Source organism: Elaeis guineensis, chromosome 2 (genome assembly GCF_000442705.2).
Source record: "Elaeis guineensis isolate ETL-2024a chromosome 2, EG11, whole genome shotgun sequence".
In the NCBI taxonomy this organism is placed as follows: Eukaryota; Viridiplantae; Streptophyta; class Magnoliopsida; order Arecales; family Arecaceae; genus Elaeis; species Elaeis guineensis.
Genome location: NC_025994.2, coordinates 122131212 through 122157208, shown reverse-complemented (window position 1 = coordinate 122157208; position 25997 = coordinate 122131212). Strand labels below are relative to the sequence as shown.

At 40.1% G+C, this 25997-nt stretch overlaps 2 protein-coding genes across 3 annotated transcripts; one reads left to right on the top strand and one right to left on the bottom strand.

Annotated features, from left to right (window-relative positions):
* Window positions 1-1235: 1235 nt before the first annotated feature.
* On the top strand, window positions 1236-12288 carry LOC105038128 (F-box protein SKIP8). Of its 2 annotated transcripts, XR_002164225.3 has the most exons (4): window positions 1236-1937; window positions 8130-8326; window positions 11284-11414; window positions 11669-11807. XR_002164225.3 is itself a non-coding variant. In XM_010913833.4 (3 exons), exons 1-3 carry the CDS (start codon window positions 1524-1526, stop codon window positions 11937-11939), a joined length of 882 nt encoding a protein of 293 aa, XP_010912135.1. In that variant the 5' UTR covers window positions 1242-1523; the 3' UTR covers window positions 11940-12288. The 2 variants fall into 2 exon arrangements, 1 of the variants encoding a protein (XP_010912135.1); XM_010913833.4 differs by lacking the exon at window positions 11284-11414 and having other exon boundaries at window positions 1242-1937; window positions 11669-12288.
* A 10626-nt stretch (window positions 12289-22914) lies between these two features.
* LOC105038134 (transcription factor MTB1) lies at window positions 22915-25336 on the bottom strand. The gene has a single exon (XM_010913845.4). It carries the CDS (start codon window positions 24927-24929, stop codon window positions 23142-23144), a length of 1788 nt encoding a protein of 595 aa, XP_010912147.1. The 5' UTR covers window positions 24930-25336; the 3' UTR covers window positions 22915-23141.
* Between the last annotated feature and the right edge of the window lie 661 nt (window positions 25337-25997).

Here is a 25997-nt window from a genome sequence, read left to right as displayed (position 1 = left end):
AGATTTGGATTTTGACCAAAATTTTTCAAATCCTCCAATCTTTCCCATCCGATTCTCAAACTAAAAATCTTCAAAACTAAAATTTTTTTAAACCTTTCAGTTCTTTTATTCTGACTGTTGTAACATCTATAATGACCCGAGCAAGAAAGATTAGATGGATTTCTGATAATTTAAATGAAGAGCATCTTGATTATTTCTTCTGACTTCTTATTGAGCTCAATTTTTTAAACCTTCTGGTTTATGTTTATCGTGCCATGAGATACAAAAGCAAGAGGGTTTCTTCAATTCCAATTCATTTTGTTGTCTTTAATAAATTTTAAAGTATGCTCTAATGTGTACAGATGTTGTGTCATCCACAGTATATACAGTCTCATTTTTAATCATGTACAAGTATTCCTCTTGTATGATGTTTTAGATTGGAACAATTATATCACTATATAAAATTCATATTTTTTTTTACTTTTCTTCTTTTATGTGGACTTCTGGAATCTTGACTCTTCTCAAAAACCGCTTGTTTCACTCTGCTATCCAATACAATTAATTATTAGAAGTTATAGTTGGAATTGGAGGAAAAAAAAAAAAGAGGTCTTTTTTAGTTGTCATCCAGATCCGAACCGAATTCGATTCGGATCTGTATTTTATGGATTGGGACCAAGTTATATATGGATCCGATTCGATCCGAATGATCTAATGGGTCAATAAATTTGATCATAGATTCGATCTGATTTTTTATCGAGATAGATATTGATCTAATATCAAGATTCAATCAAAAAATTGAATTAAGTTAGGATCACCTAGGATCCAATTTGACCCGATTTATTTGCAGGTCGGAGAGCGAGAGAACGTTTCACCAAAATGCTTTCAGCTCCCCGTTGTTTGAGGCTACTTTCAACATTTTCTCCCTTAAATTGGGTTTAGTGGAACTCAATTAAACTCCACTTCTGGTCAACCAAACATCCCTTCAAAGTTGAGTCCTTTTTTGGTGACTCAAACGACAAGAAGTTGTATCTTGGGTTGTAATATAGCGTACGCCTAGCCCAATTTCCTGATCGTTCCATGCTCTCGCCACGTCGCTGACCCGGACGGTAGATCGGGAGGTCTCTCACGAGTCTTTATGCGGAATACCCGACATACTACCGTTCCCTCAGAATCCCCGAGATTGTAACGTTTATTTACTCTCCACCCCTACTCTTTCTCAACTCTCAAGAGTCACCCAACTCAACCCGGATTGAGCAAAAAAAATTGCTAGAATTACCGATACAAAAAAAAAAAAAAAAAAACCGAATAAACGAAATGGAGGAGAGCAGACAAGAGCGCGCTTGAGGTTCGCGGAACTGCCTCCACCCCTCCCTCAAACCGATCAAACGTCCCAAAAAAGAAAGAAATATCCTCCCAAAAAAAATCCCCACCACCGGGATCAAAACCGCAGATCCCTCTCTCGCCTTCCTCTTTTTTCTCATGCGACGGTTGGCCACTCCTCAGCCCTAGGGTTTGATGCCGTCCGAGCCATTGATGTCCTCTAGATGGACGGCGCCTACCCGTTCTCCCTCCGCTCCATCTTGATCGCCGCCGGAGCCACCGCTTTGTGCTGTCTCTGCTCTCTCTGGGCCCTCCGATCGGTATCCGCAGGGGTCTTCAAGAAGGCTGGGGCGATCAGGAACAACAGGAAGTCCTGCGGGTGTGCGTGCTCCTCGTGCGGCGGCGGGGACTCCGGCAACGCTCGGGCGAACGGCGAGATGGCGGTGGGCCGCGAAAAGAAGGCTGCGGCAGCGGAGCGGCAGGCCGGGGGTTCGATGATGGAGCAGCTGGTGCCGGAGATCACCACTCACGCGCTCAGCTATCTGGACTACACCAGCCTCTGCCGCCTCTCCATGACCAATTCCGCCATGAGGAGGGCTGCCAATGATGATGGGGCCTGGAAAGCCCTCTATCACAAGGTATTTTCTCCCTTCCCTCCCCTTACTGTTTGTGTTCTCATGCATGCCCATAATTGCTAGTATTGATGATTCCTTATTGAATTTAAGGGGTTCCTCTTTCAATTGTTCAGTTGCGAAGAAAGAGGCAAGGTGTTATCCAGTGCCTTTTTTGTCATCTAATGAATGACCATACTAGACTTCTTATAAGATCTCGCTGAGTTTAAGTTATGCAGGAATAACACAGAGATGGCTTCAAGAGAGTGTTATTTATTGCCTAGAACATACTGACCAGCGATGCAATGTCATGCTGAGGTCTAACCAAATACGTGATGACCAATATAGCCGGCCGCCATTGAGGATATTCATAATGAATAGTTGGAGTTCTATCATCTTTGAGGTTCTTTTTACCTGACAATGAAACTCACTAGAAAATTGAAACCCTGCTCTTCCAGTGGAAAGGTACCAAAAATATTGGAACGAATTTAGAAATACTAAAGTGATCTTTCTTGCTGGGCTGATGTTTGGTAGGTAATTATGATATTGTTTGGGAGTTGCTGTCTGCGTTTGAGGGTGTTTTCTTGTTATTTCCATGGCACCAATAAGCCTGCTTACCAATTCTCTAAACATGAACAAGTGCCGTATGGTGCAGGTTGGAGTGCAGTACAGACCTATCGCTTTGAGATTCGGAAATGGTCTTTGCCATATGCACTTAACATGTGATGGCACTTTTGAATCTCAAAATCTGCCATGTGGTAGATAGGCCTCGATCACAAATTAGGCTTGATTCAGCCCTATGGTAATAAGGAATGTAATAACCATAGTTGGAAACAAATAGGACAGCTAAATGATTTTTAATTTAGCCTGAATTTGGGATTGGCCGGTTATCAAGATTCCTATTATGTTAAGGAGTTTTATTTGGAAGCAAATCAAAAGCAAATAAAGAAGAAAATCACAATATATCAGCAATAAATTAGCAGATTAGCAATAAATCAGTAGGAAGAATTGCTGAAATTACAAACAAATCCTAGCTGTTAGAGTTTTTCTTTATTTTCTTATTAATCTTAATTATCTTAGAAGTGTAAAAGGCTATAAATAAGCTTGACGTTCCACCCTTAGGAGAACAAAAGGAACTGATTATTATTTTTCTCTTGTTATCGGCCTTCTCATTCTCGAATTTGAGAGACCCTTATTAGGGGAGTATAAATCTTAACGGTTATTACCTATTGGTAAATAGAAAACATGGGATGAGTTACCATTCTTAGCTAATGCTGCTTTGTTTCTACTTTTGATTAATGTGCTATTTTGTGGAAGTTATTGTTGAAAAGGTGTGTTTATTAACCCTAAGTGGGAAACCTTATTGATTCCTATATATGACATAAACAACCAAGCCTTATGAATGAGTTTCGCGGCGTCTCATTTTAGCCTTACCGATTGCAACAATAAATACACCTCCCTCCCAAAGAAAAACAGAAGAAAAAGGATCCTTTGATGCATTGTGATGTCTTGCGCTTCTCATGTATCATTGTAGTGGTTAGTGTGATTATAGTTGTCCATCAAATACTTTCTTGAATCATTCACACGCATTGCACATGCTAAATATAGTTCTCTGTGCAGGCTGGCTTTCTATATTATCATAAATTGAAGATGTGCTATGACTGACCTATAAAAATGATGCCACATCCTAGGATATACAACTCTGGGTAAGAGAGAGGCTTCTCATTAAAACTAGAAAGGAATGAACATTTGAACTTATTGTCTATACAATTTAAGCTTGTACAACCAGGAAACACTCTGCAGTTACACTCGAGCCAAATAAAGTATGATTTGTATAGGGAACTACATGTCTACATCCATCTTCAAGACATGAATAATAAACACCTAGCAGAACCAAAATCAATTTTTTAGAAAAGATTTATTTGTTAGTTAAGTAATGGTTGGCAATACAAGCTTATGCTAATGATCCTAAATCTCTTGTTATGCTATAGCCAATCAAGGACAGGCATCAAGCAGGCCTAGCACATAACTTACTCAGTTCAGTTGGAGAGTATTTAGCAGACTAGCCCATAATCATCTTTGAGATGGGATGAGCTTGAGTTAAGCATATCATTTTTTTTACTTCAGTTTTGGGTTTGGCGATCTGCCATCTAGTTGTGAAACCTAATCAACTAGTTAATAGTCCAACATGAGGCAAATCTGGGTCTATATATGTTGTGATTATTCCTTGGTTTTGGGGTCAATAAAGACTGGTTGTTGAGTTTATTTGAACATAAATTGGGATTGAAACTAGAATTCTATCTCCTCTTTGATTCTTGAGAGAATATCAGGCTGGTTAATTCGACCCATCATTCCTTCTGTATCATCATCTATACTCGGTCTCTATTTCCTTATATCTCACACATGCCCTTTCTTTACTTGATGCTAACCACATATCTTCTGTCAATATTCCACGTTCCAATCCCTTAAAAACCCTACTGATTTCCTTCATTAGAAGTCATCACCAGTGTTATTAAAAGTGGCCACCTAGGTGCTTAACTAGGCAGAGTTGTCTAGGCTAAGCTTGCTTAAACCCTACTTCTTGAAAGGTTTCTTTTCATATTTTCTTTCCCTATCCAAGCCTTATATGAGACATGTGGGAGGGCAGCGAAGGCTACAACCAACCTAGTAGTAGCTAGCAGGCTGATCAATGGCTATTGGCAGGTCAACCAGCAGCTGCAAGTGGTGGTGGCGTCACAGTGGTCAACTCTAGTGCCAAAATTATGTTTTTCCTTTCTCCAGACCAATTTCACCTTCTTCTTTCTATGATTCATATTCCTCTTTGTATTTTGCTCTTATCTCTTCTTCATCTGGCCTTTCTTCAGCCTCTTTCTTTAATTTTTCTCTTTTGTTCTGCTTGCCTCCTCCTCCTTGATGATCGGTTGTTGTCTGTGGCCTGGCAGCCTTTTGGTTGCCACATGCTGCCATCCTCCACCTCCTCTTTCTACTTCTTGCTAAGTGCTGACTACTTGGGTTGTGTTTTATAGCCTGCTAGCTGCTATAGTAGCAACAATGATGTTGCTGCTCTCCTTTTTCTGGTGGATTTTAGTCTTTGGATCTTTGGATTTTTAAGTAGGAAAACCGGGTTTCATGATGCTATATATGGTGAAAAAAGGAATGCATATGATATATGCACATGCTTATGTATGCATATATTGAAAGATATGCATAATAAGATCTTGGAGGGCTTTCATCTCTAGGCGACCACCTAAGCACCTATTCACTTGCCTAGGTCATACAAGATGTCCACCGTGTGGTCTTGTCGAGGCAATTTGACAACCTTGACCATTGCATAAAGTATGTTCTTGTACAGTGTGTGTGTGTATAGTGCTATACTGTGATAACAAGATACTTGCATTGTATAGGTTTATGCACCCTTGTATCTTGTGAACCAATTCATGCTAGTCTAGCATGGACTGATCTTGTTTAAGCCCTAGCATGTGGGTGGGCATGTGACTAGTATGGCTTAGTGTGTACCATGCTACCTTGTGACTAGCACGGGCATGATATACAATACTTAAATCGTGCGGAAAAATCAAGCCTTAAGAAATAAATCCCTCTAAATCAACATGCATGTTTGCAAATGTTTGAAAGAGGAAGTCCTGGTTGCAAGTGGTAAAAAACGGAATCAAGCATGCTTTTGTGTTCCCTTTTTTTAATACCAAAATCCATAATCAGAAATTATTCTTAGCTCTTGTTATGATTGATATACATATTTTAATTTTAAACATGTTTATTATCCATTATAATATGAAATGAATGCTTTAAACTTTTTTGGATAGCAGCACTGATTTATGGGGTTTAGATGGACTGGCAGATTGTACCTTGACATCATTCATGTCGTATGATATAATCCCATTAACATGAGATAAGAGTCCACAAAATTGATTGCTCTACTATTAGTTATGTGCCATTGTGAACTGGTCGAAAGCCCAGTGGTCGCATCCCCTTCTCCAAATGAAGAAGCATCAGGTTGGAAACCTGGGAATTATTTGCCTAAGCACTTCGACTTGGATAATTCACTGTGGCGGGTATTCCTTTCTTGTCCTCATCAATTATGCCATTGGAGCTAAGTTGTTGAACACTTAGGTTGGCTACATCGATTGCTTGCCCAACCTGATGATAGGATATGTAGGATCCTGAGCTTAGTTGCAAAACCATGGCCTAGGTGTGGGGTTGAATATGTGTAGCTGCGCATAGGTTGTCTTGAACTTGGGTTAGTATCTATTTATGCAAGGTTGAGCCTCAAATGACCCTACCTGATTAAGCCCAGCCAATGTTCATCGACATGCTATGCTATTAATATTTTTATTTGCTTCATTTGTGTTGTTAAATATTGTTATTGCCGTTTTCTTTTCAGTAAGTATTGTCTCTCATATGATCTCATATGAATAATATCGTTGTTGACAGCTAGTGCCACTATCATTATTAAAATTACCATTATACTGAAAAATTCTTTGATATGCATGTCTTAGCTATTTCTGTTCTTGTTTTAGTGGCACTACTTTTTGTTTGTGCAGGATTGTTGGGTATTTTCATCTAGAAGGATGCACACTTATTCTATATGTGTGTATGTATGGTTAGACACCTAGATATACTGTTATTATGATGCTGTTGCCATCAATGAGTGGGGGAAATGTGTAGAGCCAGTTGAAGGTTGAGTTTATAGATAGTTCAAGTAGATGGACTACTAGCATTAAGAGAAGGGGTGTCAATCCATGACTTGACCTACCAAGCCAACATGCAATGGCCCCAAGATAAGCGGGTCTAGATTTGTAAATGGGTTTGTGTCATATACAGATTGGCCCAACTAACCTACTTATTAAATGGGTGGGGTTTAGTTTTGAGTCATGACATGCCTAACCTAATTTGAGTTGTTTAACAGTTGATGGATTGACGCTAGTTTAATAATTGAGTTGGGTTGACACTATTATGAGTTCCGATGCAAGCTATTTAAGACCCATTTAACCTTTGAGCAGTGTTAAATACTTCTTATGGATTAATACACCTGTCAAGTCTAGTTTAACAATTCTGTAACACACCTGACCTGACTCCAGTTGTTTATTAAATGGATTAAGCATGTCTGGTTGGGTTACTTGTTTAAGAAACAAGTGGGGTTCAGTTTTGATTTCTGACATATTTAATAAATGGGTTGGATTTGTGTTGACAGGTTTTTCCTAATACGTATGCCTCATCCATAGCCCGTTGCAACCCGAATTAAGAGAATAAGAGAAAATTGTTGTGTGAAAGAGCGGATGGGGTGATTGGTTGCGATGGTACTATTTCATAGCAATGGAATTGGTATATCAAATGTTTAGTCAGATAAAAGGCATCAACTTTTATGATTATAATTATCATTTTTCTTGATGCAGTTGTTATCCCTTTTTTTTACTCAATAATGATTGATGATTCATAGGCACATGGCCCTCTTTCTATAGCTTTGGTCATTTGGGTAAGTGGACGCAATAGTTTCCAGCAATTTCTGGAACAGTAAGCAGCGTTAATTTTGTCAAAATTTTTAATACGATATACTATATGAGTTCAACCATGAGTTTTCCAATATGACAATGGATTTTCAGTTTTGGAAATGGCAAGAAGAAAAAACTTTGATAGTAAATCAGAGTAATATATTTATTCGAACCATTGAGTAAAGATTCTGCACTTGAATTTGTAGTTCTCTAACGTGGAACAGTTGTAATGAAGGATTTTTACCCTTCCATGACTAGGATTTTACATGAATGAAGGTGCAAATTGGATTTTAATTTAATGGACCTTGAATGCATTTTAGTGGAAGACGAATTCTAAAGAAGAAGAAACTGAATATTGATTCCTAGCAAGTCCAATGAAGGAGTTCTTAGTGTATATATTAAAAGACAAATTTTTGAACTTGTGAATCCTTATGTTGCATTTTGAATATTCCATGGATGTTCTGATACCTTGCTTTCTTAATCTGAAGAAGTCATGTAAATTTTTTACTTTCCCTGTTATAAGCTGACTTAATATGAAATGATTCTTACTCTTGTTCTGTGTTTGTTTATATGGCTACAAGTTCACTATGTCCTGTTAAACTTGTTTAATTCAACATTAAAAAATGCATCATATACTTTGTAAATTTCGAACTTCAAAGTTTCAGGTCTCCAGAAAAACAAATAATCTAAATGGCTAATGTTTATCTTGTAGGATTTTTCATTGGAACAGGACAATATCACACCAGTTCATGGATGGAAGTCTTATTATGCTGCTACCAGAGCCATTGTTAGTGTCAATGCGGAGTTCTTTAACATCATTAGAGAAAGATCTTTGACTGCAATGAGTCGCTTTTGGCTTAATGCAGACTATGTGAAGTGCGTACATGGCTCTGGAGAGCTATTTACAGGGTATGACCTGAACCCCCTTTTTTTTTTTTACAAAAACTGTTATATAACAACTTTTATGGTGAAATTAGGAATGATGCAACCGTTCTTTCTTGCAGTATTGCATTCTGATGTGATCTTTGTTAACATACTTTGAAACATTGAAATTATATATTGCAAGGGCCTGGGTAAGGCCAAGCTCGAGGGTGTGTTTGGCGTTGCTCAAGAAAAGTACTTCTGACTTTTAAAGCAAGAAAAGTGCTTCCTAGAAAAGTAATTGTTTGGTAATGATATCTGAAAAGTGCATCTATGAGAAAATTAAAAAAGTGCATTTAGGAGAAGCTAGAAAACCTAGGTTTTGGCTTCTCCTTTTGTGAGCAGAACTTTTTAAAAAGCAGAAGCAACACCAATCATGTGCTTGGGATGAAGATGGCATATCAACATTCATCTCTTTAATGCTTAATTGATACTTTGATCACTATGGCATGAAGGAAAAATATATAAAGGACAAAACTTATCTATTTGGGTTGGCTTGGTAGAACATTTGGATTTCTTTTGTTATTGGTTGAGGAAGAAAAAGGGGAAATGTTATAAATGATATAACTGATTCTGCATTTTATGTTAAATGCATTCTTGATCAAAAGATGCTCTTTTCTTCTGAATTGATCCCCAGTGTAGAATTCAGTGAAATAAGCTGAATATCTACATTTATTGCTGGATAAACAAATATATTAGATTTGGACATAAGTTAATTCCTAATGCAGCAATCTAGTTCCTTTTTGAGTTTTTTATAATCTGATTATTAATTTACATCTGAAGATCACTAAATGAATGTAGATAGCTTGCTCAGCATTCTTCTGATTATTAGTTGATAAATAAGGTCCGAATTTGTTTAATTGTATGAAACTGTGTACTAGTACATATGTCATATTTCATCAGCCATATTTGGTTGTGTCAGATTCTCATGTCTGGTAGAAGTATTATTGATGAAAAGCTTAACAAAATAATCTTTGATGCATGAATTGTGCTTTGAGCTAGATCAGATTCACCTTTTCTTTCCCCCTCATATTCAAAAGATGATGGTGACTCGATGGTTTTGCTTCCTTTATCCTATGAGAAAGTGCAGAAGAGCTAAATGGTTTTAGCTGAAGAGAATTATTGATTGGGTAAATAAATTCTGAGGAAAGCTAAAAGTGCATTGTGTTACTAGGGCAATCCAGATTCTCATCTTTACTGAATAGCAAATGTATGTAGCAGGAAGACACACTAGACAGTCCCTTTCTTGCTCTTTATAACGTGTTTGTGGTAAACACAAGGGGATTAGGTGTACAAACAAAGGTTGGCTTGGAAAAGTTCTATGATATGGTCAATGAGTTTGCAAGAAAAATGGGTTTTGGGGCTAGTTGCCGTTTGCTCTCAAATAAGTGGTGCTTTATTTGGCATGTAACAATTAATTGGAAGATTTTCTTTTAGTTGCTGTTTGTTCTATAATGATGAACTAGATGGCTATGCCAACTTAGAATTCCAGCTTTGCTGTTTTAATTGGTTGAGCAGAGCCTCGCTGTTATGCAATGGCTGGGTGATGCTCAGAAATGGGCTATACCACCCTTTATCTCCTTTTTGAACCTAATCTTGCTAAAATGGATGAGTCTGAAGCTTTTCTGGTTGGCATGTGGGTGGAGGATTCAAGGATTAGGTTGTTGGCTCAAAATCAGGGGTGCACCAAATTTGGGCTACCATTAAGTGTGGGAGGCAAAAAAACATCGTTGAGTTTCAATTACAAAAAAGATGGGTCTTGTTCAGCTGGCTGGTTCAAGTTATTATACAGTGCTTTTGGGAGAGCAACAATTCATTCATGGGGAAGCAGGCAACTATCAAATGATGACTAAACTTTCAAGTGATATGCTCTGCAACTTTATTCATAAATGCTGAACTAGGAAGCACCGATACGGCAAAATGGCTGTCGTACCGGTGTTGGATACGTTTCCGATATAGAAATGTCAGGGATATGGTGCGATACGTAATCACCGAGTGTCCGGTTGTTTTCCCTCTCTTTTCTGATTTTTTCGATGTCGGATACGGTTAGGTACGGCTGGGTACGGCTAGGTACTGAAACATTGGTGTTTTTATGTTAATTTTTTAGGATTTTTGTTTGTAATGATTATGCATTAATGATGCTTACTTTTCAAACATAGGTGCTCTTGAGTTATGATTTGTATTTATATGTTAAATTTATCTTGAGTATTTATGCTTCTATATTAATATTATATTAATTTTATATTTTTTAATATACTGTTTTTCAACTGTATCGTATTCTATATTTTTAAGAATTTGTCGTATCTCCGTATCCGTGTCCCATATCGTATCTGTGCCTCCTAGATGTTGAAGATTGGTTGAGAAAAATCGTGACATGGAGTATATAAGGGTTTTAATTAAAGGGCAAGTGGTTTACTCGTGATCTAAGATCTTTTTGTCTTGAAGTTCCTATAAATGGTAGCACCCATGCCTTGAATGTAGAAACTTTTAGATTGAATTATCCTTATCTCATGTTAAGGATATTGAATCTTCCATTATTTCTTAAGAAACTTATCAAAACATGTGGGTGTTTTGATTTTAGAGATCATCAGGTTTAGCCAAACTGTTTTATATTTTAACTTTTCATGTGAATTTTCATTTGAGTTATACATTTAGTTTCATTTCATTGTGCTGATAATTTGTAAACCTAATGTAAGTACTAAAATTATAACTCAGAGTAGTGAATTGTTCCCTCTTGTTTTCCTTCACATAAAATGTTTCTCTTGATTATTATTAATTAATCAGCCTTGAATGCTCTCTATCTTAAACAATCATATATACTTCATTGATGCATGTCAGGTTATACCATAAAACAACATATGTATCAAATAATACTATACTTGTTAAAGCGACATAATGTGTACAATGCTCTGACCTGGAACATTTTTTTGGTCACTCCTAATTAGTGTGGTCTAGACCAATCTTACGTCAAGATCTGCAATTCCATGGATAACTTTGGAATGTTGGACATCGGCAACCATTCCAATTGCAGGGCATTCATCCTTATGCTTCTTCTTATGCACTGCTGGGGTTTATGGTGAGCACTAGATGATTGGTCATGCAATGGATACTTGTGCATTCAGCTTCATGCTTCAAGGCATTTGTAAATTGTCTATCAGGATAGCTAGTGGAATAGATTTCATTACATGTTACAGCATTAGAATACTGGTTTCACTTTTGCTCTTCCTTGCAAATCACGTCTATTCTTTTCATCAGAGACACATCACATGATGTGTAAAAATGGTTTCCTCTTCTAACTTGCTGCCCATAATTGTTGTTTACATTTTATAGGTACGCTGCAGTGATTGACAGTTGGGCTATGGCATTCAACTGGGATCAGGGAGGTGGTCAAGGTGTTGCCTTTCAGATTAGGGATGTACGGGCTCGTGTGCTCAGTGACATGGCGTGGGTTACTATGAATGCTTATGTTGATATGGACTCAGGACCATTCCATATGACCAATATCTATGAGTTTCATAATGGGCGGTGGTATATGGTTCATCACCACAGTTCGGTAATGCTTGCCGATGGGGATCCAGGACCCCACAATCTTTTTGGATAAAGTGGATAGGAAATACACCAATGGTATTATAGCTGAATGTGGCAAAAGCTCTTGTTTCTTTCTCCTTCTAAGTTTAAATTTTCTTGCTTTTTAGTTTTGCCATTTCACCCCATCAGGAATTGTCTTTATAAGCGCACCGGGCTAGACTGTTAATATATGTTCATCATCTCTTTCCTGTCCAAAGGCCATAGTATATTTTTTTATTCTTTTGAGCTTTTCATTTCATCCTGAAATGATTCAGGACAGGAGAAGCTTTCATTAGCTTTGTATGGATTAGCAATGCGGTGGCATGCTTAAACAGGAACAGGAAGATTTTGTGAGCTAATCAATTGAAAACATTTGATGAGAATTCCTTGCCCCATTATACATTTATTATCGGTTTATCTTTGGCTGATCATTTCAGGCGCCAAGGCATGTCCAGGTGAGGCAGGTGGACTTTGTTGTTGAGATTTATTATTTGGATAAGCAGAATTGTCATGTGACTGTTCGATTTCAAACCCATTGTGATCAATTGAACAAATGAACAGCCGTATTGGAGGATATAAACAGCTGGACAGGTGATGTTTCAGTTGGTAGGTTGCTTTATTATTATTATTATTACTATTTAATAAATCATATTTGGGTTGTCATTTTGGATGGCATTGCTACAATGTATTAGATCATGCTCTCTCGTTTAGCTTTGTTTATATCAATCTCCCCTCACCAATTGATTGCTGTGTCTTGTGTGTTGTCCGGGGGTTGTGTTGGGGTCGGGAGGGCAAGTCCGATGGTTAATTGGATTCTCACTCCCTCTTCTTAATCTCTGTGTATCGGTGAAGTCAGCACAAGCCATTTTGTGAGTCAAATACCAATTCACAACACAAAAAACCTATTTAATTTTAATCAATAAAAATGCAAATATCAGACAAATTTCTAAAGCAAGGAAGGAAACGCAAAATATTAGTTATAATGAAGAAAATGATGGATAAAGTTGAGAGATTTATTTTACTGTTGAAATGTTATGTGACGTAAGTCCTGATTAGATTAGCCCTGAACTTTTTGCTCTTGCTGAGTCCCTCATTACCAAACCTTAGAAATTAAACAACAAATGTAAATTACCCTGTGCAGTATTAGTTAGGCTATTAGGCTATCGAAGTGGACATTGTTTAGTATTGAAAAATATGCGGATATTAATTTATTGATGCATAAATTATTTTGGTCGAATATATCGCATGCAATACCTTGAAAAAAGAATGATTTTCATTTTTTTTAAAAAAGATGAGAAACTGTAGGAAAATGTTAAAATTAGTTTATCATCTGTCATTAAATCTACCATGACATTGTCCATTCAGTTTTCTTCGCTTCATATTACTGTCAAAGGCTGATTAAGTCCAGCTATCTCATTCCAAGCTTTTATAAGAATCCATGGCCTATTTTCTCTGTTCCTGATGTAGCCAGCGAGATTAATTTAGTCTTCTTAGCCTTCTTGTTCCAGTATGCCTACATTCATTTTAGTAGATTGTTTATAACCATGTAATTTTAGCTTTCTCGGAACATTCATCAAGTTAAGCTCAAAATATTTCTAAACCTTTCATAAACAAAATATATAGGAACTTTATCGGCCCACTCCAGTATCTCACCCTATAGACTTCTCTTCCATATCGAAGTAGTTAAATGCTTCTTTCAAAATGCCCCAATTCTAAGACTGCTGCTGAGCATGCGTTCAGTTGTTTCTGCAGTAAAAATCTTGGCATGGTCAGCTGCGTGAACTTTTGCTGTTTTGTAACTACATAACTCTTCCCTGCATCATATCCTCTATTTAGTCTCTTTGCATAACTCAAAAGTGTTTGACGACATATTATTCGTAATCCTAAGGGAATATGTTACTTAAGGTTCTTGCATGCTGATATTTTTATGGACTTAATCCAGCTGTTACTTACCATCAAGGATAAGTTTGACTGGTGATCAATGGGAAAGACTTTTGGAAAGTAGTTCCTGCCACACAGGAAGTATTAAGAAGATGGAGTTGGTCTGCATATTGTTTGCACATCTTTCAAGAACCTTATGTACTTGCTGCTCGCCAAGCAGAGGATTTGGTGCCTAGAGAAGAGTGCATCAGGTTCTTGGTCACCTGTCATTTTGACTGTAAAGTCCTCGGTTCAAGAATTGCTGCTGCTTAAAGAGCTAAAAAGTTTGCCTGCTCCTTTACCCGGCATTTTGACAGCAGTAGACTCCCTTGGCAAGAAATACAGCTTTACATACGTGAATCAGTCTTTTACCGCAAGAAGTTAAAGGATTCATTTGATTGCTATTAGATATGGTGAGTAAGATTTAGTCTGTTGATACGCAGGTCCAAGATAAGTATGCAAGGGTTTGCAGGATGAAATCGAATTCTGGCTTCTCAAATTCTCTATAAACCTATATTTTAGTTTAACTTTGTCTTTGATTTGCATTTACATCGCGTAATTCCAGTCATGTTGACTCCCAAGTCACGCTGCAACCTTTTCATTCTGTGACATCTGAAATCGTCCTCCCAAGTTCTGTGCCACATGAACCTTTGTGGTAGGAGTCTGTGACACCGATGTCTTTTGACATCTTGTTCTATCTATCCGTGAATGATGGGGTACAGGCCACAACCCTATTGTAAGGACAAATTATAACCTGCACCATATGCACTTATGGCCGCGCACCACGCTAATCACCAAAATGCATTTCAGGACCAATCATTGAGACGAGCACATAATAAATGAGATCAATAAAAATGCATCTCGGCGATTGATACATGGTTACGTGATATATATAGTGTACGATATAATTTTTCATGATAAAGTTCAATCTCTATCTCCATAATGATCGGTAAAATTATGGAAAACAAGGATCAGAAGTTGCAAATAGAGTAATTTTCTAGATTGTAGGAGACTAACAATGACGAATCGAACAAAAATAAAGACCATGGGAGGTATATTTTAAATGAGAAAAACAAAGTAGGTATATGCAAAATTATTTATAAAGTAAATTATGTTTTGTAATGTTTATGTTTCAAGAGGCATTCATATGTAATAAAGCCTCCATATGGAGTTTAAACTAGTCACGACGGTGTGCTGGGGCCGGTTGAAACCTCTTTCAAGATGATCTTAAACTAGCCGTGGCAACCGAGCTATGAGAACAGGTAAAAAGTTTGCCGTACGAGATAATTTTATTTTATTTTTTTGGCAAAGCTTGAGCTGGTCTTGTCAAGCCACATGCTGTAACCAATGGAAGGAGGAAGAGTCCTGGACATATGAACTGGTTTCGGCACCTGCGTTGCCGGAACTAGTTAAAAGTATAATAACTTCAGTCCACCATATCTGGTGAAATGTAATAATCCCTCGTATTGGCAATAGTCTCGTCAAACGGACTGCCGAGAATGGTTCAAATTTGCACTAGTGGATTATTTCATTCTATAAGTTTGATGTTAGATCCAATTATCCTGGTCCTCATCCCACCCACCAGATCCCTTGGTTCATGGCCAGCAAAAAAGCGAGCTCTTAAACCTCAATGGCCATTTCCTAATGGAGTCACATGGAAGAAAAGGAGGCAAGAGAAGAAAATCAGGGCCCTTCTTCATTTCTTTCTCCAGTCTAATCCATTGTTTTTTAATGTATTCTATTATATTTTACTCTCTGCTAACAACATTTGGTGGTAAATTTCATTGAATCCTCCCAATGTAACATTATCTTTTGATGTGATATCTCGAATGTTGAAATTTTGCTAACTTTAGAATAAAAGGTTAGTTTTCGAGTAAATGTAGCTCATATTCTAAGAACCGGGCGAAGACTTATTATTCTGTATTAATCTTCTCTGTTCGTAAAGAACAGGTTTGTGGCCTTTCAAAGTTTGATGTACCGGAAAGCTTTTCGGGTGCATTTACTAGAAGAAGAAACATGATCTTAGCATTTGATAGCTACTCTGATCTGATGATTAGAGTTAATCACAGACAACAGCATTTGCCAAAGTTCTTGGGAGACATCAGCTATCGATCGATTCATATCTGTCAAACAACCTCACTAAACTAAATTGAAGTCAATTAAAATGACTTTCTAATGGTTGGTAGATCTTGAGCATAAAGATTTCGATCGATCATACTTCCTTTCTGTGCTACTATTTTATCTACCGTGATAACATTCGAATCAGTGAGGATTTATCTAATGCATTATTGATCCTGCATCGGCTAGAAAAATGACCTTACCCGACACCATTTAGTACTGCTTACCCGTGCATTACGTTTGATCACATGATCTCCCGCTCTTGTGTAATCTTGAGATCCAGCTGTAGTTCAACACGTTACTCAAGGTCTTTGTTTTTTTTCGTTTTTTAATTTATGGTTGATTTTACCCCCCTCGAAAAAAAAAAAAAATTATGGTTGATATCTTTAATCTCTGCCTTCTCTCAAAGAAATGTTTTGTAGTTTAAATAACACTTGAAGCCTTGGCCCCCCTCTGACTGCTACTTTATTTGCACAATCTGCTTCAAATCGTTCCACTACATTCGAGCACCCAAGATTAGATTGATCGCCAGCCTTATCTCGGATCTTGTGAATAATTTTTCCAGATGCAGCTCGCCAAATTCTGAACCTCTCGTCCCCTTCCTCTTCTTGAACCGAATCTCCAACCCAGCAAATGGCCGGGTCGGCAAGGATGTTCAATGTATTTGAGAGTTCGGCCATTGGCTTGAGCCCATCTCCCTGGTTTTAACACAACTGATTCTAGAAGCAGTTTTACATATTCTGCATCTAGCTTCACTTACCGGGCTAGATGTCAATGGATATCAGGATGATTAGATCCTACATCTAAAACCATGGATACATCTAAGAATGGAAGACACCAAATCATGGAAGGGATAAACTCAGGGAGGTGAGGTGATAGAGAGGAGGCTTTGGATGGCAAAATTATATCCGCACACCATGTGGACGTGCATGCTGCAATTGCTTGTTTGTGTAAAGCATTTATCTCGATGCATGACTATAAAAATGAGCAGTTGTGATTGCTCCCATACACGATCATCTTCATACATATTGTATAGGATGTAATTTTTTTTTTTAAATACAAAAAATTATATCTTATATTATATTCGCCATGATGGCGCATCATACCACACAACTACTTATTTCTGTGGATTCCCTCTTGACGGTGCATTGAAACGAACGGCCGTGGTTGGCGTTGTGCACGTGGTGGAGGCCTTCGTTGCTTGACGGTTGACCGAAAGAACGGCCACGTGGCCGAAGGCCACGGTGATGGCACGTGAACGGCTCGCCTTCCACAAACCCACACGTCACTACTTTTTGGGAAAACGTGCCCCCACAATCCGAGACGCGTCCAGAAGGCCAATGGGAGGATAGCAGCCTTTCTCAACAGTCCCTGTCATCACCGTCCATTTCTCGATCCGCCGTTACAAAATTGTTCGTTTTTTTTTTCCCTTGTAAGAGTAGTTTATAGTAAATAAATGCTTAAAGAAAAAATAAATATTGAATCAAAATAAAATTACATGCCGACGCGAGAATATCACCGTTGCATGGTCTAAAGCTTTTTCTTTTTATCTTGATGTTAAAGAAGGCTGTATATCACTCGATTTTATGTCATTGCTAAAGGAGAAGAATGGATAGAGTATTATTTACATGAGTTAGGCAACACGAGTTTCCTTAGAGGAGGAAACAGATTGCATAAAGGTTAGGACGTGTTGGGATATACCGATCGATGATTCCGACGGACGACCTCGATAAACGGACGACTCCGACGGATGATCCCGACCGACGATCGACGGACGACTCCGACGGACCGATCTCGACGGACGACTCCGACGGACGACCCCGACCAACGACCGACGAACGACCTCGACCGACCCCGACGGACGACTCCGACCGACGATCCCGACGGACGACTCCGACCGACGACCGATGAACGATCCCGACGGACGACTCCGACCAACGACCCCGACAGACGGCTGCCGACAATATCCGACCGAAGGTGTGTCGGCCGAACCGACCCATGCTGTTCCCGACCGATCGAGCGGCCGAACCCATATTATCGACTCACTGTCGGGGGTGGCAGCCGATGTCCGACTTAAGCAAGACACCAGACCAGCTAACGGTGCCGCCGGATCATCACCCGACGTCCCGGCAGCCGAATATCGATGTATGATCGGCCAGCCCTCCCAAATGCCGTACGACCGCTATGGACTGCTGTCTTGTCAAGGACGTGCTGTGTGACCACCCTGAAACATTGTCCTGCGAAGGACATGGGTTGATTCTGACAACCCGCGGTAATTTGACAGCCCACGGCGACTCTGACAGTCCCACGGTGATTTGACATCCTTACGGCGACTCTGACAGTCTCCAGTGAGTTGACAATTCTTCAATTGTCCGCGCCATTAATGACGGCGCCATACCACACTCCACTATATATATCGGGGAAGGCAATAGTGCTAGAGGTCCCTTCGAAATTTTTGGACTTGCTTCCTCTCTCTCTCTTTTCCTCTCTCGTTGAGCTCCTTATTTTCTTTTCACTGTTGCCTAGTCTCCTCTCTGACTTGACCGTCGGAGGGTCCCCACCAGAGCCGCCTTCGGTCAGTGCGAATTTTTTTTTGCAGGCGCTCGTTTCCGACGATCAGACGATGAGGGAATTGGCCGTAACAGGACGTAAAGCCAAAGTTGAGAGAAAAATAGTGCTAACAAAAGAGCAAGGTCAAGAACATACTACAGTAGAGGAAAACAACTCAAAAACTGGGGGAGAAAGCAGAACATAGGCCGAGGTTGTACATAATCTGATAACCAATTTCTTTCGCACGAAAACCAGTTTGTAGTTCGATGCTGCTTGTTTCAATCTTTTGAAAGATTATGGAAAATATTGTTAATCATATAAATGCAAAACGTACAGGACATTTCTCCTTACAGAGTATCGATGATAACCAATTTTTCTTGCATGAAGACCAATTTCTAGCTCGATGCTGTTTATTTCAATCTTGTAGGACATTATGGAACATATCGTTAATCATATATAATTGCAAAACCGACAAGATATTTTTTTTTATGGAACATTGACCATCCATTAAACAAAATAATTGCAATACAAGCCCATAGAGAAGGAGAAGTTGGATGTATTATAAGTACAAAAAGAATTTGGATACAGCTGCAGCAACTTTATCATTACTGCAACAAAACACATCTTCTGAGTATACAAATTAAATAAGTGCCAAAAAAAAAAGTAATGATTAAGTATTTTAGCATGTGCTTGATAATCAAAATGAGCGTCTCTGACTTGGCTTCTCCCTTGCTAGAAATCATCAAGTTTTAAACATGGCTGCTTGCGTCCTCTATTGCAGCTTTGCATGTGGACTGCTTTGTAACATCCCACCTTTCACCGCGTACCAATTGTGAGTTGTGGGTTAGATATTCCATGTGATGATGTTTGCCATTGGCCATCTTCACTTTTTGAGGAGTGGAGGCAACTATTTTTTTTTTAACGTAGGCATTGCTTTATGTCTCAGATAACAACGTTATAAAAACAATTGTCCTGATCCAAAACCATAAAGATGATAAAGAAGCATCTCTAAGGTTCCGGTGGGACCGCATTGGTACTTGTTTGACAAAACATTGCTCACCGTAGTAACAGCAGCATTGTACGATCGTATATATCCGGGTGCCCAAAAGAATCTAGTAAGCTGGTGGGATTGTCGAAAACGTCACGGATTTCTTGAAGAAAGGATCTGTGGTCCAGCTCATAATCTTACGGCCCGGGGCTGGCTACAGCTATGTTTTTTTGTTTTATTTATTTATTTTTAATAAAAATTAGAGAGAAACGATACAGCGTATCTATATTTTTTTTATCGTAATCTTAAAATTTTAATTTTTATTAAAAAATATTTGATTCGAAGTCAAATTTAAATAAATAAATAATTTTTTTTGACGAATTTAATATATGAGTACGTTGTTTCAGTATTATTAAAAATTAATAGATTAGATATCATTTTCAGACGTCATGTTCGGTTCACCGACTTGTGGTTATGTTTTAGCATGAGTAATGATAGCCATTTCATATTTTTTACTTTGAAATATTCACACAGGATCCTATTTATATAATGGAAGGCTGAGAGGACTGGATTAACGAATTCCCAAAAAGACTAAAAAAGGGAGCAGAAATCAGGAAAAAAAAATAATCTACAAATTGCTGATCGATGGGAAGCCGAAGTATCCTGCGATAGTGCCAAAAGAATAGGGAAGTGTTGTGTCTCTTTGTATGGTCGGACACAATAAAGATTTGAATATTCTCCAAAGAAGTCAGCTTGTTTAAATTATAAGATTGCATTTTCTGTGCAAAGCCAAATGAACGACCCAAAATTGTAATGGTAAGCGTTTCCATCCTGAAATATTCTTATTGATCAACCAGACAGTTCATATAGAAGCAAATATTTTATGCTATAGGAGATACCATAAAGTATTAAAAAAAAAAAAAACTTTTGGATTTCCTAAAAGAAAAAAAAAGGCCTTTCTATTTAAGGTAAAGGTTGAAACTAGATCTATGTTGAAAATCGTTTGTTATCACGAGATAGATCTATAGCAGATGTAACAAATTTCACATTGAGAACTTTTAAAATATGTATTAAAATGATTTTAAAAAAAAATCACCACCAATTTAAAAACTGAATGAGACTGAAGGAATCAAAAATTTAGAATACATAGAGCAAGTAAAATAACCCGTGTGCACATGTAGTTCTGCAAGTTAGGAGAAAACAAAGAAAGCAATTAACTAAAAACAGCGTGATGTCCCATAAAAAATGAATAGTTGAAGAGAGTTCAATTATTGATGACTTAATCAGAAGAATCATTTGTCCGGTGACAAGATCATGAATAATTATGAATTTTTAAGTGAATCAAAGAATTTAAAGGTATGACGAGACACCACGCATGCTTGGTTGGGCGCAATCTATTCACTATTAAGCCATAATGCTAGGACTAAGTGCGCAAATGCATAACACAAGGAAAACATGGGGTGGGTGGTAAGTTGCAGCACCATAGTTGTACGGACAATGGCAACAAAGGAATCAAGCCAGATGCTGACGCAAAGTAACCACAAGGGATCTTAAGCAGGACTCTTTACGGTCTCAAAAAAAAAAATAATCTGATTTTTTTTTTTTTTTGCAAAACAACAATTTGATTTTGATAAATAAGTTTGGGTCGTATCTTTTATGCGAAAGAATGATTAATTTCTTTTTGCATAACTAACCATTGGATCATAGATCTAAAAGTTCTCAAAACTCTTTCATTCATCTGCATGCATAGATCTGAAAATAGCCATTGCGCGATTTAATAATGGATTCGTATTAAAAAAAAAAAAAAAAGGTGTGTGAATCCTTCCTTCATGTGAACACACACGCACACAAACACATGCGTGCGCGCGCGCGGACAGAAAGAGAGAGAGAGAGAACTGGGTGATGATGAGATCATCTACTTAAGGCTAATAACCCAAGAGTCTTGTAGATTAGGCTAATCTTTTATTTGCTTATTTGTTCTCGAGTAGCGAAGAGTAGGAACCGCATATCCCCCAATACCCAAGCGTATATATTCTCCTTTCTGAAAGAATGTTGCCCTTGAAAACATTTACCATAAAAAGTAGCAGTTAATGTATCACATTGGAGCTTCTGAAGATTTATTTTTAAGCTTTTCCTCTGGTGCTAGCTACTGCTGGTGGATGCTTTGACATGCCTATATTCCGCGTAACTTTTTCCTGGCGCGTAAAATAGATTGCGAGCGTCAGGTTTGACATTAGGTCCATTGGAGGTAGAATCTAATAAATTTCAATGAAAGTGAAAGCTTCATGCCACCCACTCGAGAGTCGTTTTAGTGGACAGCCAGTATCTACAGTCCAAGGTCAGGAAGCAAAGCTGTGATGGGAAATTAAAACCAGTACTCTGTGGACTCTTTTGGTCTCGTATGCACCGTTCTCAGGTCCCCAACTCTGGGCTCTCTGGACCCTTCCAGATTCCAATTATTCAAATCTACACTCCCAGGCAGGCAAAGCCAAAAGCAGTTCTTGCTTCTTAGATAACAAAGACTGGGTTCTCTATATGATTCGTATTTTCCAAAATTGCACCCCTTGCTCTTAGAGAGCTAACACACTGTACGCCTAATCTCACTGGAAGCAAACATGCACATGTTCAGAGCCTTAGGGAGGGTGAGCCCAATGGAGACCCCCAAAACATTTTCCACATTGGTGAAATTACCAAGTAATTTCCTCATGCGAGGAGTTTCTTGCTGCTTTTGTGTGCATCGTCTCCAAAAGGCTTTAGATTCCTCTTGGAGCCTGAGCAGATAACAGAGAAGAGAAAATTTTACCTTAGTATTCATTAATTTGGACCAGCATGGATAGTCAGTCACAATGTCAGCTGCTTCCCTTTCCCTGTAAAGAACAAAATTTAACTGATGTCCATAATACAGAATCCAAAAAACGCTTTATTTCATGTCAATACAGCAAAGTGCTGCCACAAAGGTAGAAATTAGATGCGACAGCATAAATACTGGCAGAGAACTGTTACAATGAAAAGAAAAAAAAAAAAAGAACATACGCAGGTGGGGATATAAGAATCTGAAATATACTCAATCAGGATTGAGAATAATCATCGAAGCCACAAAATTTATTATAACAGAAAGACATTTCAAACAAAGATAAAGGATTCTTATATTCATATAACTCACATGAAGCTTACTAAAATTCATCAAAAGTTTATGTAAAATCCTTTAGAATCATTCCAACTCAGCCGCAAACTATGACTTCCATCCGGCGTCCATGGCCAAACACAGATGAATTGCCTAGAGAACATAATTGCTTCCTGAGCTCACAACTTTGTCACAAAACAGTTGGGTCCAAAAAATCTAGTATTCCATGCAAGCCTGAGTCCAGTACACTGGAACTGAAGAGAGATGCAGTCAAGAAGAATTAACATTGAAAAGGAAACAATAGCTAGGTGATAGAATTTGGTCACATTAGGGTAATCGACTGAGAAAATGGTAAGCGGCTTACAGATAAATTACGCTACTTGCAGAATTAGAGCATGAATCCCATGAAATTATATACTATAAACATGAAAAGATTTCAACTAATGGTGCCTGCAAAACAGGCAACCTATGAGGTACTTCCCTAAAAGCACAGCTAATCCGCCTAGCTCTCACCATGGATTGCTACGACGACGAGCTCATCTCTCACGAGATATGGCCGCGACCAGCTTATCCCTCGTCAGCTGCTCGGATCCCGGCGACTTTACCACGAACGTGTGCAGGACTGTTTCATTGCTCGCGGAGACCTTGGAATCCACCACGTTGATCTGTGACTCCTTGAAGACTTGGATTACTTTGGAAACAGGATGGGTGTCCATCGGGCAGCTCACTCGGACGATCACCTCATCGTGCACAGCCTGGACATCGATCTCTGGAGCCTGCCCCAGCCTCGATGTGGATTCCGGCCACCGCTCCCTCTCAGCCTCCATTTCCTTAAGCTTCTTCTGGAGTTCAGTAATGTAGGCTATGGCATCGCCGAGAAGAGAGGCCTTGTCCATCTTAGAGATGTTCGGAACAACGGCTCTGAGAGCGTAGAACCTCTGGTTGAGCTTCTCCCTTCTCTGGCGCTCAGCTTCGACATGATTGAGGGGCTCTTCTCTCCCATTCGCGGGCTTCCGGCCTCTCTTTCGTGGTCTACGCTCGTCCATTGCCCCCGGCCGTTCTTCTTTGCAAGAAGCCTCCGCATCCGAATGCTCCGATTCCATCGCGCCCAATCGGGCAGCCAGTGCTCCGGAAGCCCTAGAAGTCGCACCGCCGCTGAAATCAATTTGCCGCGGCTGTGGAGGAGGCGGCTGCTGCTGCTGCTGCTGCTGCTGCTGCTTCGGAGTCGAGAACAGGTTCATTCTAGGGTCGTCCCTGACCCCATTGCTATGATGAACAAAAGCCCTCGACGATGGATCCACTTCGCCACCGCCAATCACCACCATGCCGTTAGCAAACTTCTGCTGCTGAGTCCAATTCAGCCCATTAACGGGGCCACTGGAGACCGGCACCGGCACCATCCGATGGTGATTTCCGCCGTTTGGTTGGATCTCGAAAGGCCTTTCTTCTACCTTGGTTGCCACCGAGAGCCTGTCGTTGAACTGAGATCGTCTCCCGATGTTCAAATCCTTCCCAAAAATCCTCGGGAACTCCTCCGACGCCGACACCCGGCGGAAAACCAAGCCATTCTCGTCTTTCTTCTCGCCGGCAGAGAACACGGCCCGTATCATCTGCAAGGCCTCGAAGCTCTCCGGCACGGTTTTCACCGAACCCAGTTCGAGAACACCGGTGTCGAACGGCACGAGCACGACGGTCCGGAACCCCGCGGACCTAGCGAGGAACGCGCGGACGCAGTAATCGGCGGCCAACGTCGGCAATCGGAGGCTGGGATCAGAGACCCAGACGTGCTCCCTGGAAGCGAGGGCCTTCCCGGGGCCGCCGGTGCCCCGAGGGAAGGAGAAGTACATAGAGGCGAGGAAGAACATCTCCACGTCGGTGACCCGGTCGAGGCGGAGAGCATAGTTCTCGTCGTCGGCGCCGCCGGAGAGGACGTGGAGCTTCTGGAGCACCCGCTTCCGCATCTTCTGCCGGCCATCGTCGAGGGCGGCAGCGGAGCGGCGGAGGTCCTCCTCGCCGTCGCGGAGCTCGCGGCAGTGGCCATCGCCCCAGCCGAGGACGAGGTCGCCGGATTTGGATCGGGAGATCTGCCAAAAGATAGCGGAAGCCCAGGGCGAGCCGGGGCGGTCGACGAGGTCCTGGAACTTGTTCTGGAGGTCGGCGTCGCCTCCGATAGCCGTGAGGAGGCCGTCGGAGGACACATGGCTGGAGAAGAGATAGTCCACGGCCTGGTGGCCGAGGACCGCCACCGCCATGGCCCGGTCCTCGTCCGACCACACGGACAAACCCACTCCCACTCCCACTCCCGTCCCCATCTCCGTCTTCATCGATCCCCGCAATCCCCAACTCCAGGGTAAATCTAAGCCAAGAATTTCCCTCGGAATAAGCCTCAGAACAATTCAAAGGTCTCCCAAGAACTCCTCCCCCGTTTCTCAGATCTCATTCTCCGAAGAAGAGAAGAAAGAAGAACAAAATGGAAAAGAAAGCAAACCAAATCACATCAAATGAGATAGTAAAATTTCTATTCCTCTTTCCTCTTCGCATCAAAATCTCGGAATCTCTGATTAATTTGGAGAGAATAGTTTTGGAGATGAAATCGCGGCCACGGATCTGGGGGTGTATTCTCTTCCAACCCTAGGGCATGAGGTAGGACATGAGGGAAAGAGAAGGCCGGGGGAAGAAAAGTTAGGGAGAGGATGGGGGAGTCGGCGAGGATTTTGGTTTAAGTACGCGTGTCAACACCTGGCGCCTCGGAGTGCGCGATGGAGAACCGTATGTGTTGGTTATATAAACGTGGGGCGGACGGGCCGGTCCGCCATCCGAGCCGGCTCGTTGGATGTAAAAAAAAAAAAATATTTAAGGCTTGGGTTTAGCAAATAGGTGCGTGTGGTGGAAGGTTGGGCACATGTTCGTGGGCGAGGGGATGTCAGATACGGTTCAGTACGGTCCGGTTTTTGTGGGCTTGGGCCCGGTTCAGCATCAGGGAGGGGGTGAAGTACTCTGCGGTCGGCGAGTAATAAATGCGGTCTGAGCTGTTATATATTTGTTTTCACTATACGTACGGGTACGGCTATACGAGACTCGACACGAAGGTTGGTGACGTATGGCCTTGCTGCTGGATTTGGTTTGATTTGATGATTAAATCTATTTTGAAATTTTGGATTAGTAGGAGCCGAGTTTTTAGGTTTTAAACTCCTGTGTGATTAAAAGAATAATACTATGCGTTGTAATATCTGCATAATTTAAGATTATCTGTAGATATGGGATATGTTTGGAAGTGTGAAGTGCTTGCGCAATGGATTTTATATTGAATGCTTGAGTAAAAGCTTTTGGTCGTGTTTTCTGAATCACATACCACATCAAAAGGGTGTGCAAACCAGGAAAGCGAAATTATT

Bases quoted from the DNA above. Each gene is read 5' to 3' on its own strand.
- LOC105038128 (XM_010913833.4), top strand. From the start codon at position 1,524: ATGGACGGCGCCTACCCGTTCTCCCTCCGCTCCATCTTGATCGCCGCC. The intron at 1,938-8,129 runs GTATTTTCTCCC...TTTATCTTGTAG, and splicing joins GGAAAGCCCTCTATCACAAG to GATTTTTCATTGGAACAGGA. The intron at 8,327-11,668 runs GTATGACCTGAA...TACATTTTATAG, and splicing joins TCTGGAGAGCTATTTACAGG to GTACGCTGCAGTGATTGACA.
- LOC105038134 (XM_010913845.4), bottom strand. From the start codon at position 24,929: ATGAAGACGGAGATGGGGACGGGAGTGGGAGTGGGAGTGGGTTTGTCC.